Source organism: Lactuca serriola, chromosome 1 (assembly GCF_051521515.1).
Source record: "Lactuca serriola cultivar US96UC23 chromosome 1, Lser_US96UC23_V15, whole genome shotgun sequence".
In the NCBI taxonomy this organism is placed as follows: Eukaryota; Viridiplantae; Streptophyta; class Magnoliopsida; order Asterales; family Asteraceae; genus Lactuca; species Lactuca serriola.
Window position 1 is genome coordinate 208,032,051 of NC_136408.1, and position 15,490 is coordinate 208,047,540.

Consider the following 15,490-nt stretch of genomic DNA (forward strand, 5'->3'; position numbering starts at 1 on the left):
ACCAAGACTCTACTGTTATGAAAGCAGTCTTCTACCAAGACTCTACTGTTCCTTTGTCAACTATAAAGTACATTCTCCCTAGTTTATAACCTATCTCGAATAGAGAATAGATTAGCCTTCAAGTGTTACCGACACTTTATGAAAGTAATGGGAGAAATGAGTACCCTGATGTCGTTTATAATGACATACGGAGGTACTATCAACCAAAAAACATATTTGGGTGTTTTATTACGGTCATAATGTGAAAGCTAGAACCCCTACTAACCCGCTCTCATGTATGGAGATTGAGGAAACCAAACACGACCCGAGCAAATCCATGAAAACCGTGTAATTCACATTAAAGTTAGATCCTGTCTGCGTGTTATCATGCTATAGCAAATTTACTTGTTTGTTATGTTCTGTTCTGGTATTGTTTGATTCTCTTCACTGTTTGTTTTGTTTTGTTCTGTTCTGTTCTGTTCTGTGTGTGCTTCATTGTACTAGAAGTAATGAATAGCATTCTCCTAAACTATACCTATAATAGTTTACTAATGTTCTAACTGGACTGATACTGAAAAGACTCATTTATCTACAAAGTTATGCTTATACTTTAAAAATGGAGTTTTGTATAACTATAAAGTAACATAACCTTTAAAAGAGTTTTGAAATGTTTTAACAACTTATAAATAACATAAGTAACATCTTGAAAGATGTTTATAACAAACATTTACACAATTATCATTGTGTTCAACTTGTATTCCCCCCTTAAAACAATTAAAATAGTTAAAAGATTCATTACGGGGTATGAACTCACCTGATGTGGGTGATTCAAACGGGTATGCGTGTAAGGATGAGAAGTTCCACGAATGAAGTTATGAGACACAATAAGTCCTAAATGACATATAAGGACACATATTGACATAAATATAGTGTTTACAACAACTATATGAAAGAAAACACCTTCTGGGACTAGGAAACACCTTAACCAAGTGTTGGAATCACATGTGATTCAACATAGGAAGGTATAAGGCACGCATATGAGTTTACTACCATGAGTTCACGGCCCAAGGGAGTTTACGGTCGTAAACTCATGGTTACTCATGGGTTAGTGCAAGTATGAAAGCTAGGGAATTATTTAGGGACACTAGCTCTAGCCTAGGGTGAGAAAGACCACTTCTTTTGGCACTTTTGGGGTGTTCACGGCCCAAATGAGTTTACTACCGTAAACTCATGGCCAGATATACTTATGAGGGTCCTAATGGTCATAAAGAAGCATTCTAAATTCATGCCTAATCCCTTGGAAGTGTTTGTGGCATCAAAACACCTCTATTTTGAGTTTTCGGCCCATAGACCACTTGGTCATGTGTTTGCGGCCGTAAACACTTATGGATGATGATATTTTGATTGTTTTGGGTCCTAGACACATCATGGTAAAGGGCTATGCTTGTCTCTTGGCTTAAGGGTGACATTTCAGGCATTTTGACACCCTAAAATGGAGTTCACGACCTAAGAACTTCCTTGGCCGTGAACTCACTTTTGGTCCTTGATTTTTAATGATTTTGATGCCTAAACTGTCAAGGTTTGTCCCATGTTTGGTTTCTAAGGTTTAGGGGGACATTAGGCACACTTTGGCCCTTAAAATGGAGTTTACTCCCCAAGGTGTTCTTGGGCGGTAAACTCACAGATCTTGGTGTTTTCCTATGATTTAAAACAACACTAGATAGAAGTACTCACTTTCCGGAACAAAAGTCCGAAGATCCTTGAGAGAGAATTCGACTTTTCTCTAGATGGAAATGTAACTAATGAATAATTTGGTTCAGAATCCTATATATAGTCCTGGGATTTTTGACAGAAAATATTTTATTCCCGGAATGAACTCTAATATCATAGAGTTTTGGAATTACAGAGTTACCAAAAAAAACCCAAGTGCAACCTCTCTCTTGATATCTCTTTAAAAGCAAATCCTGAATTGCTCAAACTTATCCCAAAAGTTTGAAAGTTAGCAGCAACAAACTTGACTTCTATTAAAATGGTTGGTTTCACTAAATGTAAATTTTTGAGTTGTCACAATATATGTTGAATGAAAAAGTTTCGGCTCAGGGCACCTATTATCTTTTCGTAACACGTTCTCACGCACTCAAAGTTTTATCAAACCGTTCTCACGCACTCAAAGTTTTATCAATTTTATTGTGTTGTTACAATGAACAATTCTTTATCAATTTTATTGTGTCGTTACAATGAACAAGTTCATGTTTTTGTACAATGAAACAAATTTAAAGCTAGATTCATTCACTCGCCCCAATTTTACCCTGATATTCTAGCTCCCGTTTTTCCCCTCTCTCTCTCTCTTCCTACTTCACTCGATACTTCATTGCTCCCTCCGACTGCATCTCCGATCTGCAACACTACAACAACCCCTTCGCTACCAGCCGACCAACGCCTCCTCCAATAGACGCCGCCGGAAGCGCCGTCCTCTAGCTCCCTAAAAGTCGTCGACAACAGCTCTCGGTAAGGTTTTTTTGTCCTTCTGTTACCAAACGTAATGTGTTAACAAAATCACATATTATGTAGAAATCCCATAGAGAACAAACTGGGTTTGTGATTTACCAACGTAATAATTTGTTAGTTAATTGTTCTATTATTTTGCCAGATAAAATGGAGCCTAGTTCTATTATTTAGCTAATTGTAGTTATTCTCCTGGCCTTTGGTTAATGGATCGGGAACGAAGAAGACAACCTTTTGAACACAGAGATATCACATTTAATGATACATGAAATTACTTAGGTCACCTAAACATATTTGTCTAATTTATTTAAATAACAATTCAACTAAGAAACCAACTCAACCCATTGAATGTCTAAAAATAATATAATTGACATCACTTAAATGACCGATTATATATAAAAAAAATTAGATGACCAAATTACAACAAAATATAAAGTTAATGACTTAAAAGGCACTACTTTGTTTTATGTTCATATTTAAACAACAAAGTTTTTTTGTTACCATTGAATTTGTTTCATATATTCAAAAAGAAGTAATATTAATATATTACCGGTTGTTACAGATAATATTATTATTTTTTGAACATATAAAACAAAATGGATGATGAATCATATATATATATATATATATATATATATATATATAATATATATATATATATATATATATATATATATAATATTATTAGCTAAATATGAGCAGAAAATAAAAATACTACCTTTTAAATCATCAACCCTTCTTACAACGGAACCAAGAACTTACTTAGATTTATAAGTAGAAAAAAATCGCATCCTATTTTTCGTTTTTGATCCGTAATAGCACTGTACTTATCATATTTTACTAAAACTAACACTTTTAACATATGAAGGAACATACTTGTCATTAACAAAATTAACAACTTACTTAGATTTATGAATGGCTTACTTTAATTTTAATCCCTTAATAGCAACATACTTTCATTTTTATCACATAATAACATCATACTTTTATTTTTATCACATAATAACATCATACTTTCCTTTTTATCACATAAAAGCATCATACTTTCTTTTTATCCCATAATAGTATCATAATTTCTTTTTTATCACATAATCGCATCATACTTTCATTTTTATCACATAATAGCATCAAATTTTCATTTTTATCACGTAAGAGCATCAAGCTTATCGTTTTTATCCCATAATAGCATCATACAATCCTTTATAAGAAAAAAATACAGAATGTTAAATTAGACTTGCAAAAAAGCTATAAAACAGACTGTTGCTAAGCAAATCAGCATAAATCGCTAGATTAGATTTGAAAAATTGCTAAAAAATACATCTGAAATGAAAATCATTTACTTCAAATTAGATAAACGTAGGAATTCCACTAAACTTGCATTATAGTTTTTCTTTGTAAAGAGCCCTAGATGTGAGAAACATACACCACTTGACCTTCTTTATGGATCTGATCTTTTTCATAAGACATTACCTCAAAAATTACAACATTATACTTCCAAATGTAGTTACAACCTGTTAGGGTTCTCATATTGTATGTTTATCAATCACAACATTACCATTTTCCAACTCTTTTCTTATTTCTTTTAGTGCTATAGGGATATCTAAATAAGTGAAAAGATGCAAACCAGGAACAAAATTCTTCTCAAAATCATTATAGTTACACAGACAAAGGGAAATTTGGAGATTTAAAAGTTAATTTTTTTTTTCCAATCTGTTATGCTTCTAAAGCTATTTATCATCTCGACCTTTTTGTTGACCAAAAATGGCACGTGTCAAATATCTCTCTAATTTGCTTATTTGAATTGTTAAATTTTCACTATTTTCTCATAGCACTTAAATTATCTTCTTGGCATCATTTATTAAAAAAAGAACTGGATTTACCATATATCATATTTGTAGTTGAAGCTATCAATATCCAAGCACATAAGGGGGCAAAAATGTCATGAGATTAACATTAGAAGCAACATTAAAAATTATCAGTTCAAATTTTAAAGTAAAAAGAAAGGGAGGATGTATGTGAAATTTGGGTATATTAATTAAAATAATTACATCATCGTAATGTTGGTTGGAGCCATGAACTTTATATTTAATATAAGCATTTTCAAAAAATTATGAAGAAAATCATATTATGCCTAAAAAAACTATAAAAATTAAAAATAAATAACCAAATTTTATTTCATTTAATAATTGATTTAAAACAGATAAGTATGAGCTCGATACAATTCTAGCAACCTACTTTAATTTATTTTAATAATTGTTTTAAAAGAGATAAGTAAGATGCTATAAGTGACATAAATGGGAAAAAAAAGAAACAAATTTATAAAAGACAAATGACTTTTTTTTTTCCAATCAACACATGTATTAATAGCATTTTTTTAAATTACTCAAAATTAGAAGGGAAAAGGCATTACTTAAAAGGGAAAAAAAGATATTGGCCAAAATGCTATTATACCATAGGTTTGAAACAGACACATGTATTTGAATGAGCACATTGACTATTTTGAAAAACAATGCACCATGCCTGATGTTATTAAGATTTGACATGAAAGTTTGTAAAAACTCTATTTTAATTTTTAAATAGATTGCCATTTCAAGTACACAACAATTGGTGCTTTAAAATGTTGTATTGTACAACTATATAATGCATGAATTGTTGTGTATGGCAAAAAATTATTGTGTACGAATCACTACCCATTCATTAAGTAATGGGGATAAAGCCACTTCATAAATAGAGAAAAGGAAATTTAGGATACAAAAGACGAAAATGCCCTTTACCCAGATTTGACATATTGTAGAAGTCTTTTGGTTGTAATACACAAATTATAATATATATATATATATATATATATATATATATATATATATATATATATATATATATATATATATATATATATATATATATATATGATTCTTTATGACCACAACGACGTTTTTGACCACAATAACTTTTTTGAATAAACTTGCATGACACATTATATTATCAAAAGATTAGACATGAAAGTTTTGTAGAAAAAATAAAATAATTACAGTGCCATTTCAAGTAGGGATGAGCATCGGAACCGGGTACTCGTTTTTGGAACTGGAACCGCCTCGGAACTGCCGGTTCTGGAACCAGAACTGCCTTAAGTGGTTCCGGTTCCAATTCTCATTTTTCCGGAACCGCTACCCGCTGGGTACCCGCGGAAACCGGTATATATATATATATATATATATATATATATATATATATATATATATATATATATTAGTATTTCATATAAATATGTATGTGTTACTTAGACCAGTTTAGAATATATTGGTCCGATTCTGTCCCTCTTTAGTACGAATTGATTTGATTTGGATCGAACTAAGTTGCGGTTTTATCGACAAAAGTTAACAAAGTTAATGTAACCGGGTTACCCGCTCCCGAAACCGGAACCGCCGGTTCCGGGACTGGTTCCAAAAATTTAGGAACCGCCTAGAGCGGTTCCGGTTCCGGTTCTAACTTTCTAGGAACCGCCGGTTCCGGTTCCAGTTCCGGTTCTCGCCAAATGAGGCGGGTACCCGCCTATGCTCATCCCTAATTTCAAGGACAATGTCTCTTCTCTTTACAATTTACATAATTGATAATTTGTTTCCCTGCATTTGCATTTAAACAGACATAGTTCATAGTCTGATTAAAACAATTTCTGCCACTGCCCTTATTTAGTTAAATGAAAGTGAAAGCATTACACTTTCTAGAATATAAAATGTTTACAACCATGCATTAGTGACACAAATTTCACAGAAAAATTTCGTTTTCAAGTTTATATTTAACAGCAATTGGAGCAGAGTATTACCTGATTATGCAATTGACACAAATTCACTAATGAGTTGATGCTGGAGAAAGGATAAACAATTAAAAAAACGTCGGATCATATGAAATATAAATTCAAGATTGGAAATTGTTATGAGGAACGATTTCATTCCAAAACAAATACATCGGGAAATTATTCATCTAATCCTACCTTGATTTTAGCTAATCATATCGATCATTCTAATTATACATTATACTCCTGTAAATAGCGACTACTGACATTAAACGATATATAGAAGGAATGAATAGATTTTGAGTTGTCATTATCATTTGAATTAATTATTATAATGATGTGGCTTAAATAATATAACGTTGTGGCAATTAATAAATAGAAATGAAAAAAATAACAAATTGACAAGTGGAAAATAAATAAGTCTAAAATGCCCAAAAATTGACATGTGGCAAAGTCAATGAGAAATTGACATTTGGCAGAAAAGTTTTTTATTTATTAGGGTAGATACTAACGATTCAATATATTTAAGAAAAGAATATGGTATAATTATAATATCCTATAGTTGTTAGTTTCTTTTTTTTGTTGTTTACTATTTTTGGAAATTCGGGTACTCTTACGAGGAAAACATATACTAAATACAACTATTTTGTTAATGATAAATGATTATGTGTATCATTGGATAAAAAGCATATAATAAATTAAAAAAATAAGATTACAAGGGTTACAGTTCAAAAGTAGCATAATATCTCTAGTTGATTTAAAATGTATCATTATTTATTGAAAAGTTTATAATAAGATTTTAAATGAAATTTTTTTCATTAAACATGTTTTGCAGCTACATTAAATTAAGTGAGTGAGTTGATTTCATACAAGAAAAGACGAAGAAGTAGAGTATGGGCTTGGGCTTTCTATTGGGCTAGTAGTAGTGTTTAACTGTTTATGTCTTAATGTCAAAGTGACAGAAAATTTAAAGTATAGGGGTGAAAGTGTAAATAGTTCATTCTAATTTATTATAGTTGTAGTGTTTAACTGTTTATATTGATTTCTCCTCCCTCATGTTAAAATTAAAATCTCCCTTATTCATTTTTAGACGATTTCTGAATGAAATCATCTCTATTGATCTAGAGTGAAAGAACATATACAAATCACGACCTCTGATCACTGTTTTCCCCACTGATTTATGATCGGTAAATGTTCTTAGCTGCAACTCTGAGCTTAAAACCAGACGATGAAGAAGGAAAAATCAGTGTTAATTGCAAGCCCTAGCAGAACTACCGAAGCAAATTCATCTTTTTCAAACAGAGTATTCCTTCCAGAAGATGAAGAATCGGAGAAGCAACAAACTACTAATGACTTCCCTTTGCCAATCGCCACTCGTAATGGTTCCTCCAAATACGATTTTGTCAAGGTTTGTTGCTTCTCTAATCCTTAAGTTTTGTTGTGATATATAACTGTAGCTGATTTTACATTAATTTATCTCCTTAGCTATGTATAGATAGATGTAAACGATTGTGTTGGTTATAGGTTCTGTTTCTTTGTTTTCAGGTGAAAGTATGGTTGGGTGATAATGCTGATCACTACTATGTCCTCTCTAGATTTTTGCTTAGCAGAATGTTGACTGTTACTAAGGTGTTTTCGTCCTTTCTTTGTTACTTATTCTTCGTATTATCATTCCAGTAAAGTTTTAAGTTAAACTTCATAGTGTTTTTGTTTTCAGATTCCTAATCATGTCGCTCTAAAAATTGCCCTTGAACTCAAGAAGCTGCTCATAGATAATAGCCTTTTGGACGTGTATGTCATCATATTACATCCTCCAAATACTACCTTAACATATGTCTCTTTAAATCTCATATATTAGTTTTTTGCAGCTCTCAATCTGATCTGGAAGCTAATTTGTTTAAGGTATATGCATATATATCTACCCCTGTTATCTCCATTTTAGCCATGTTTGAGTTTTTACAGTATGCCACTTTCAAATCAAAGACATAACCATAATTATGACTTTGATTGCAGCTCATGGAAAGGCGGGGCTATGGGCAAGAATATATAAATCGTTACAAGATGATGACAAGGTATTTCCCAACTCCCCTTTTGTCCCCTTTTATAAATTCTTAATTTAGTAATTAAATCTTTCTTTTGTATTTATGCCTTTTGTAGATTTCACCATCAGCGAGTACCATTAGTTATTCTTGTATGTGGCACAGCATGTGTTGGAAAGTCAACAATTGCTACCCAGCTTGGTCAAAGGCTAAACTTGCCAAATGTTTTACAGGTGAATCTTGATGTCCCTTTTTTTCTCTATATTTCAAATATATAAACACATAATTTCATTTTTCTTAATGTTGCAGACGGATATGGTGTATGAATTGCTAAGAACATCAACAGAGTATGTAACATATCAACAATTATATATGACAACTTAATACACATTCTTATTTTAATACAAACTACCATATAATATAGTAATATACAACTTTGACTTTTCTCAGTGCACCTTTGACATCTTCACCTATTTGGGCACGCGACTTTAGTTCATCGGAGGAGCTAATTACTGAATTTTGTAGAGAATGCAGAATCGTTCGAAAAGGTAATGTATTTTTTGTTTAAATCAATTTTTTTTTTAACATTAAAGGATTTTCTTTTGTTTTGTCATAGGTTTGGCTGGTGATTTAAAGAAAGCAATGAAAGATGGAAAGCCGATCATCATTGAGGTAACAAAGAGTACACTTTTTTATGGCAAATCATTCGTTCTCATGTAGATACAACAAATATTGACCTTTTTTGCCCTTGCAGGGGATGCATGTGGATCCTAGTATATATTTAATGGATGAAGAGAACAAATCACCACATAAGGCTTCAAAAACAGATGAAAATGACTTAAAAGACACAGAAAATAATGCTGAAATTTCCAAAACAGAAGCAATTGGAGAAGAGTTGGATAAAGTTTTGGATGGGGTCAAATCTGTCCATATTGTTGACCAAGCTGCTGGTAGTCAAACTTAGCTCTTAATTTTATTTTTTACTTTCTTATTTCTTATTTGGCCCTTCAGATGACAATAAGCCTATTTTAAGAAGAGAAAAATCCGGGGTCACTGAACCAGTAATAATTCCTATAGTCCTTAAGATGGCAGAATTTGATCATAAGGTAAAGATTATTAATAATTCATATCATTGTTTTCTTTTCTTTTTCCTTTTTTAAAATTTGAAAATATCACTTGCTCTTATCATCTGCAGGCACTACTAGAAGAGTGGATATCTAGCAGAAAATTCAGTGATAAGTATCCAATCCAGGTGTCAAAATTTATTAAGATTTATTATTTATTGTTGATCTATGAAAAAAATATATTGATTTTTTTTTAATGTTTTCAGGAAAAAGATAAAGTGATTAACAACTTAAAAACCATTCAAGATTATCTGTGCTCATTCAAGTCACATGGATTAACAGTTGCTAATATATCTGCTACAACATTCCCACAAACTCTTGATTGGCTGCACAATCATCTCCTTCAGGTATAATAAAAATTGCCTAATTTCTGTTTAAATATGAAATCAATAAATCAAAAGTATTTTGAATATAGCATGAGCTATAGTTGGTGATAATATTTGTTAAGATTCTTTTATTTCCCGATTTTTTTTAGTGTATTGAGCAAGGTATATCGGCCGCCTCAAAAGGAAGCAGTAATCAAACAACAGGTGGAAGTTAAGAGTACAGATTAATAAATATCTTGAAAAGTTGTTTGTTTTGTTTAATGGAATGGACGATTCCTACAATGGGCAGAATGTGATTCCTTTCATTGTGTATATTGACTTTTTTCATAAGTATAAAAATGTTTTGTAGCATTAACTTCAGTTGATTTGACTTTCTGATCTTTAAACTTGTTTTTCTATTATTATGCTCTAAAGTCTAAACAAGCCATTGTTGCATGCTTCATTAGGATGGACAACATTAAAGTGTTAATTCCAAAATTATTGTTGATTTAGATCTAAATATACTTGTTTTATAAAATTTAATGTGTTGTTTGTGTACTTGAAATGCTTTAATACGTTGTTGATTTAGGAAAAACGACAAGTTTACTATTTGAATAGTTTAAGGATAAACAAAACAAACAACTTTTCATGACTTACCGTCAAAGTGACAGAAAATTTAAAGTATAGAGGTGAAAGTGTAAATAGTTCATTTTAAATTATTGCAGTACTAGTGTTTAAGTGTTTATATTGATTTCTCCTCATGTTTTTTTGAAAGAGCAATTTCTCCTCATGTTAAAATTTCCCTTATTCATTTTTAGCTTCGTAAAATGAGTGGTGCTTCTTAGACGATTTGCATGATTGCGATGAATGAAATCATCTCTATTGATCTAGAGTGAAAGAATATATATAAATCACGACCTTTGATCACTTTTCCCCATTGATCTATGATCGGTATATGTTCTCGGCTGCAACTCTGAGCTTAAAACCAGACGATGAAGAAGGACAAATCAGTGTTAATTGCAAGCCCTAGCGGAACTACTGAAGCAAATTCATCTTTTTCAAACAGAGTATTCCTTCCAGAAGATGAAGAATCGGAGAAGCAACAAACTACTAATGACTTCCCTTTGCCAATTACCACTCGTAATGGTTCCTCCAAATACAAAGCACGTCTCATTTTATATTGTTTTCTCCTCATGTTTGTTTTGTTTATCCTTAAACTGTTCAAATAGTAAACTTGTCGATTTTCCTAAATCAACAATGTATTAAAGCATTTCATGTACACAAACAACACATTAAATTTTATAAAACAAGTATATTTAGATCTAAATCAACAATAATTTTAGAATTAACACTTTAATGTTGTCCATTCTAATGAAGCATGCAACAATGGTTTGTTTAGACTTTAGAGCATAATAATAGAAAAACAAGTTTCAAGATCAAAAAGTCTAATCAACTGAAGTTAATGCTACAAAACATTTTTATACTTACTAAAAACGTCAATATACAAAATGAAAGGAATCACATTCTGCCCATTGCAGGAATCGTCCATTCCATTAAACAAAACAAACAACCTTTCAAGATATTAATTAATCTGTACTCTTAACTTCAACCTATTGTCTGATTACTGCTTCCTTTTGAGGCAGCCGGTATACCTTGATCAATACACTAAAAATATTAGGAAATAAAAGAATCTTAACAAATATTATAACCAACTATAGCTCATGTTATTTTCAAAATACTTTTGATTTATCGACTTTATATTTAAAAAGAAATTAGGCGACATTTTATTATACCTAAGGAGATGATTGTGCAGCCAATCAAGAGTTTGTGGGAATGTTGTAGCAGATATATTAGCAACCGTTAATCCATGTGACTTGAATGAAAATAATCTTGAATGGTTTTTAAGTTGTTAATCACTTTATCTTTTTCTTGAAAACATTAAAAAAAAAATCAATATATTTTTTTTCCTAGATCAACAATAAATAATAAATCTTAATAAATTTTGACACCTGGATTGGATACTTATCACTGAATTTTCTGCTAGATATCTACTCTTCTAGTAGTGCCTGCAGATGATAAGAGCAAGTGACATTTTCAAAGAAAAGAAAAGAAAAGAAAACAATGATATGAATTATTAATAATCTTCACCTTATGATCAAATTCTGCCATCTTAAGGACTATAAGAATTATTATTGGTTCACTGACCCCAAATTTTTCTCTTCTTAAAATAGGCTTATTGTCATCTGAAGGGCCAAATAAGAAATAAGAAAGTAACAAAATAAAAATAAATAAATAAAATTAAGAGCTAGGTTTGACTACCAGCAGCTTGGTCAACAATATGAACAGATTTGACCCCATCCGAAACTTTATCCAACTCTTCTCCAATTGCTTATGTTTTGGACATTTCAGCATTATTTTCTGTGTCTTTTAATTCATTTTCATCTATTTTTGAAGCCTTATGTGGTGATTTGTTCTCTTCATCCATTAAATATATACTAGGATCAATATGCATCCCCTGCAAGGGCGTAAAAGGTCAATATTTTTTGTATCTACATGAGAACGAATGATTTGCCATAAAAAAGTGTACTCTTTGTTACCTCAATGATGATCGGCTTCCCATCTTTCATTGCTATCTTGAAATCACCCGCCAAACCTATGACAAAACAAAAGAAAATCCTTTAATGTTAAAAAAAAGCAAAACAAAAAGTACATTACCTTTTCGAACGATTCTGCATTCTCTACAAACTTCAGTAATTAGCTCCTTTGATGAACTAAAGTCGCGTGCCCAAATAGGTGAAGATGTCAAAGGTGCACTGAGAAAAGTCAAAGTGGTATATTACTATATTATATGGTAGTTTGTATTAAGATAAGAATATGTGTATTAAGTTGTCATATATAAGTGTTGATATGTTACATACTCTGTTGACGTTCTTAGCAATTCATACACCATATCCGTCTGTAACATCAAGAAAAATGAAATTATGTGTTTATATATTTGAAATATAGAAAAAAGGGACATCAAGATTCACCTGTAAAACATTTGGCAAGTTTAGCCTTTGACCAAGCTGGGTAGCAATTGTTGACTTTCCAACACATGCTGTGCCACATACAAGAATAACTAGTGGTACTTGCTGATGGTGAAATCTACAAAAGGTATAAATACAAAAGAAAGATTTAATTACTAAATTAAGAATTTGAAAAAGGGGACAAAAGGAGAGTTAGGAAATACCTTGTCATCATCTTGTGACGATTTATATATTCTTGCCCATAGCCCCGCCTTTCCATGAGCTGCAATCAAAGTCATAATTATGGTTATGTCTTTGATTTGAAAGTGACATACTGTAAAAACTCATACATGGCTAAAATGGAGATAACAGGGGTAGATATATATATATATATATATATATATATATATATATATATATATATATATATATATACCTTAAACAAACTAGCTTCCAGATCAGATTGAGAGCTGCAAAAAACTAATATATGAGATTTAAAGAGACATATGTTAAGGTAGTATTTGGAGGATGTGATATGATGACACACACGTCCAAAAGGCTATTATCTATGAGCAGCTTCTTGAGTTCATGGGCAATTTTTAGAGCGACATGATTAGGAATCTGAAAACAAAAACACTATGATGTTTAACTTAAAACTTTACTGGAATGATAATACGACGAATAAGTAACAAAGAAAGGACGAAAACACCTTAGTAACAGTCAACATTCTGCTAAGCAAAAATCTAGAGAGGACATAGTAGTGATCAACATTATCACCCAACCATACTTTCACCGGAAAACAAAGAAACAAAGCCTATAAGCAACGCAATCGTTTACATCTATCTATACATAGCTAAGGAGATAAATTAATGTAAAATCAGCTACAGTTATATATCACAACAAGAAGTAGGACGAAACTTAAGGATTAGAGAAGCAACAAACCTTGACGAAATCATATTTGGAGGAACCATTACGAGTGGCGATTGGCAAAGGGAAGTCATTAGTAGTTTGTGTTGGGTTTTCTACGCATCAAATACACTCTAAAACTAGGCAGCGGAAAAATCGAAACAACGATATACCTAAGTGTACATGAATCCTATGGATCTATGGCTTCATGCTAATTACATCAACCCTAGAAAACTAAAACATAAGTATGAAAACATACATGTTATGTAGCCCTTGATCTCCATGCTTGAGATCTTGAACCTCCATGAAGTTGCTTGGATGAAAGGACCCAAACCAGAATCCCTCTAATGGTGTCACACCCTATGACACCAAAGAGTGGAATAAAAATAACTAGGAGAAGGGTCAATTTCACAAACCTAAAGGGGTTAGAAATCGTTCCTAAGAGGGGGATGAAGAAGGGTTGGCGAATACTTCAAGCCAAGGTGCAAGTAGGAATGAAATCCTTAAGGCCCTATATATAGCCTTGGATGCCTCCTAGGGTTTAGTACTCCATCCCATGTGGGATAGAGGCATAACCACGAAATTTCACTCCTTTCCCATGTGGGACAGAGTGATTTTCATCCAACCCAAATTCCATAAGGTTCTGGAACATTCCTGATTAACTAACTATCGGTTAATGAACATTCAACCCTTTAATTAATTAAACTGTTAATTAATTCCCAAAATATATTTCCAATTCGTTTCTAATTAATTATTAACCATAATAATTAATAAACCAATTTCTCCTTTATTTATTCTACTCAATTTGGGTCTTGAGGGCAACCCAAAAGGACCCTGCTATTATTACAAATATTACAAATAGTTAATGACCTTGAATACTATTCCAACAGTCTCCCACTTGGACATGTCATCAACTATACTAGGACTAATATTTCTCCAATAATCAACAGTGAGTTAGCCATCCAATGCAATTACCGAACTCTTGATCTAATCAAGATTTAACCCTTAGATAAGTGATCAACTATCCCTTCGTTCTATGATATCTGTATGAATTCGAGACATGGATAATGGTCAATCTCAAGAATTCAAGATTATGTTTCCCGATATAGATTTGTGACGACTGCATCTGACTACTAAATTGAACACATCACTTCCAGTCAGGGCTCGGTCAAGCACTTTAGATGTCAGTACCAAATCATCGAGGGGCCCATAGATATCGCTTCTCCTATTAAGATAGAAGGAACGAAAAAATTTCGACTACATAGTTTTTGTCTATTTTATCATGTCACACATGGACATAACCTTTATAACTATCAGTTACAGTTAGCGTTGGAGTAGTCCAACGCATAACAGAATCATAGAGAAAAACCCCCACATGTATCTAGGTTTGAAGAATAGAAGATATTATCGTCTTAGAATTACTCGTGACTGAATCCATGAAGTAATCTCTAAGCGTGGGTTGGTCCAATACTTAAATCTCTATTAAGCACTCATGAGTGTTAGCGCAATCTCTTTGCTATGTCCAATCAATATGGACAATCCACTAATACTCATGACAGTCTTGAATCACTACTTACTTCCAAGAGTATGACCGAATGTGGATGTTTGAGTAAATTAATACCTGGGAAGTGGGTTCCAAACATGCAAAAGTGAGAACGCAGTGATAGGCTAATTGAAATGACCGAAATCCATCATCTATTAAGATCACCACTTAATAATTGCCAAATCAAATTAAAACCTATACTGCTTAAAGTTCTAGGGTTTTAAAACAAACCAAACTAAGAGTGTTTAACCCAATTCATTTGCAAATCTAATGCCTCTAGACTTTGTTTGACTG

At 32.0% G+C, this 15,490-nt stretch overlaps 1 protein-coding gene across 2 annotated transcripts; it reads left to right on the forward strand.

The window, feature by feature from the left end:
- The first annotated feature begins 2,116 nt into the window (after nt 1-2,116).
- On the forward strand, nt 2,117-10,149 carry LOC145103449 (P-loop NTPase domain-containing protein LPA1 homolog 1-like). 2 transcript variants are annotated; one of them, XM_079040889.1, is made up of 15 exons: nt 2,117-2,487; nt 7,400-7,682; nt 7,820-7,903; nt 7,992-8,065; nt 8,143-8,176; nt 8,288-8,346; nt 8,432-8,546; nt 8,623-8,660; nt 8,764-8,861; nt 8,930-8,985; nt 9,068-9,263; nt 9,325-9,419; nt 9,509-9,565; nt 9,644-9,784; nt 9,913-10,149. In XM_079040889.1, the coding sequence occupies exons 2-15, from the start codon at nt 7,503-7,505 to the stop codon at nt 9,976-9,978; spliced, it is 1,293 nt and encodes a 430-aa protein (XP_078897015.1). In that variant the 5' UTR covers nt 2,117-2,487; nt 7,400-7,502; the 3' UTR covers nt 9,979-10,149. The 2 variants fall into 2 exon arrangements, with proteins under 2 accessions (XP_078897015.1, XP_078897014.1); XM_079040888.1 differs by having other exon boundaries at nt 2,118-2,487; nt 7,476-7,682.
- Nucleotides 10,150-15,490: the final 5,341 nt, after the last annotated feature.

Coding starts and splice junctions, on each gene's coding strand:
- LOC145103449 (XM_079040889.1), top strand. CDS start 7,503: ATGAAGAAGGAAAAATCAGTGTTAATTGCAAGCCCTAGCAGAACTACC. Junction 8,347..8,431: donor CGTTACAAGATGATGACAAG/GTATTTCCCAAC, acceptor TGCCTTTTGTAG/ATTTCACCATCAGCGAGTAC. Junction 9,264..9,324: donor TATTGTTGACCAAGCTGCTG/GTAGTCAAACTT, acceptor TTGGCCCTTCAG/ATGACAATAAGCCTATTTTA.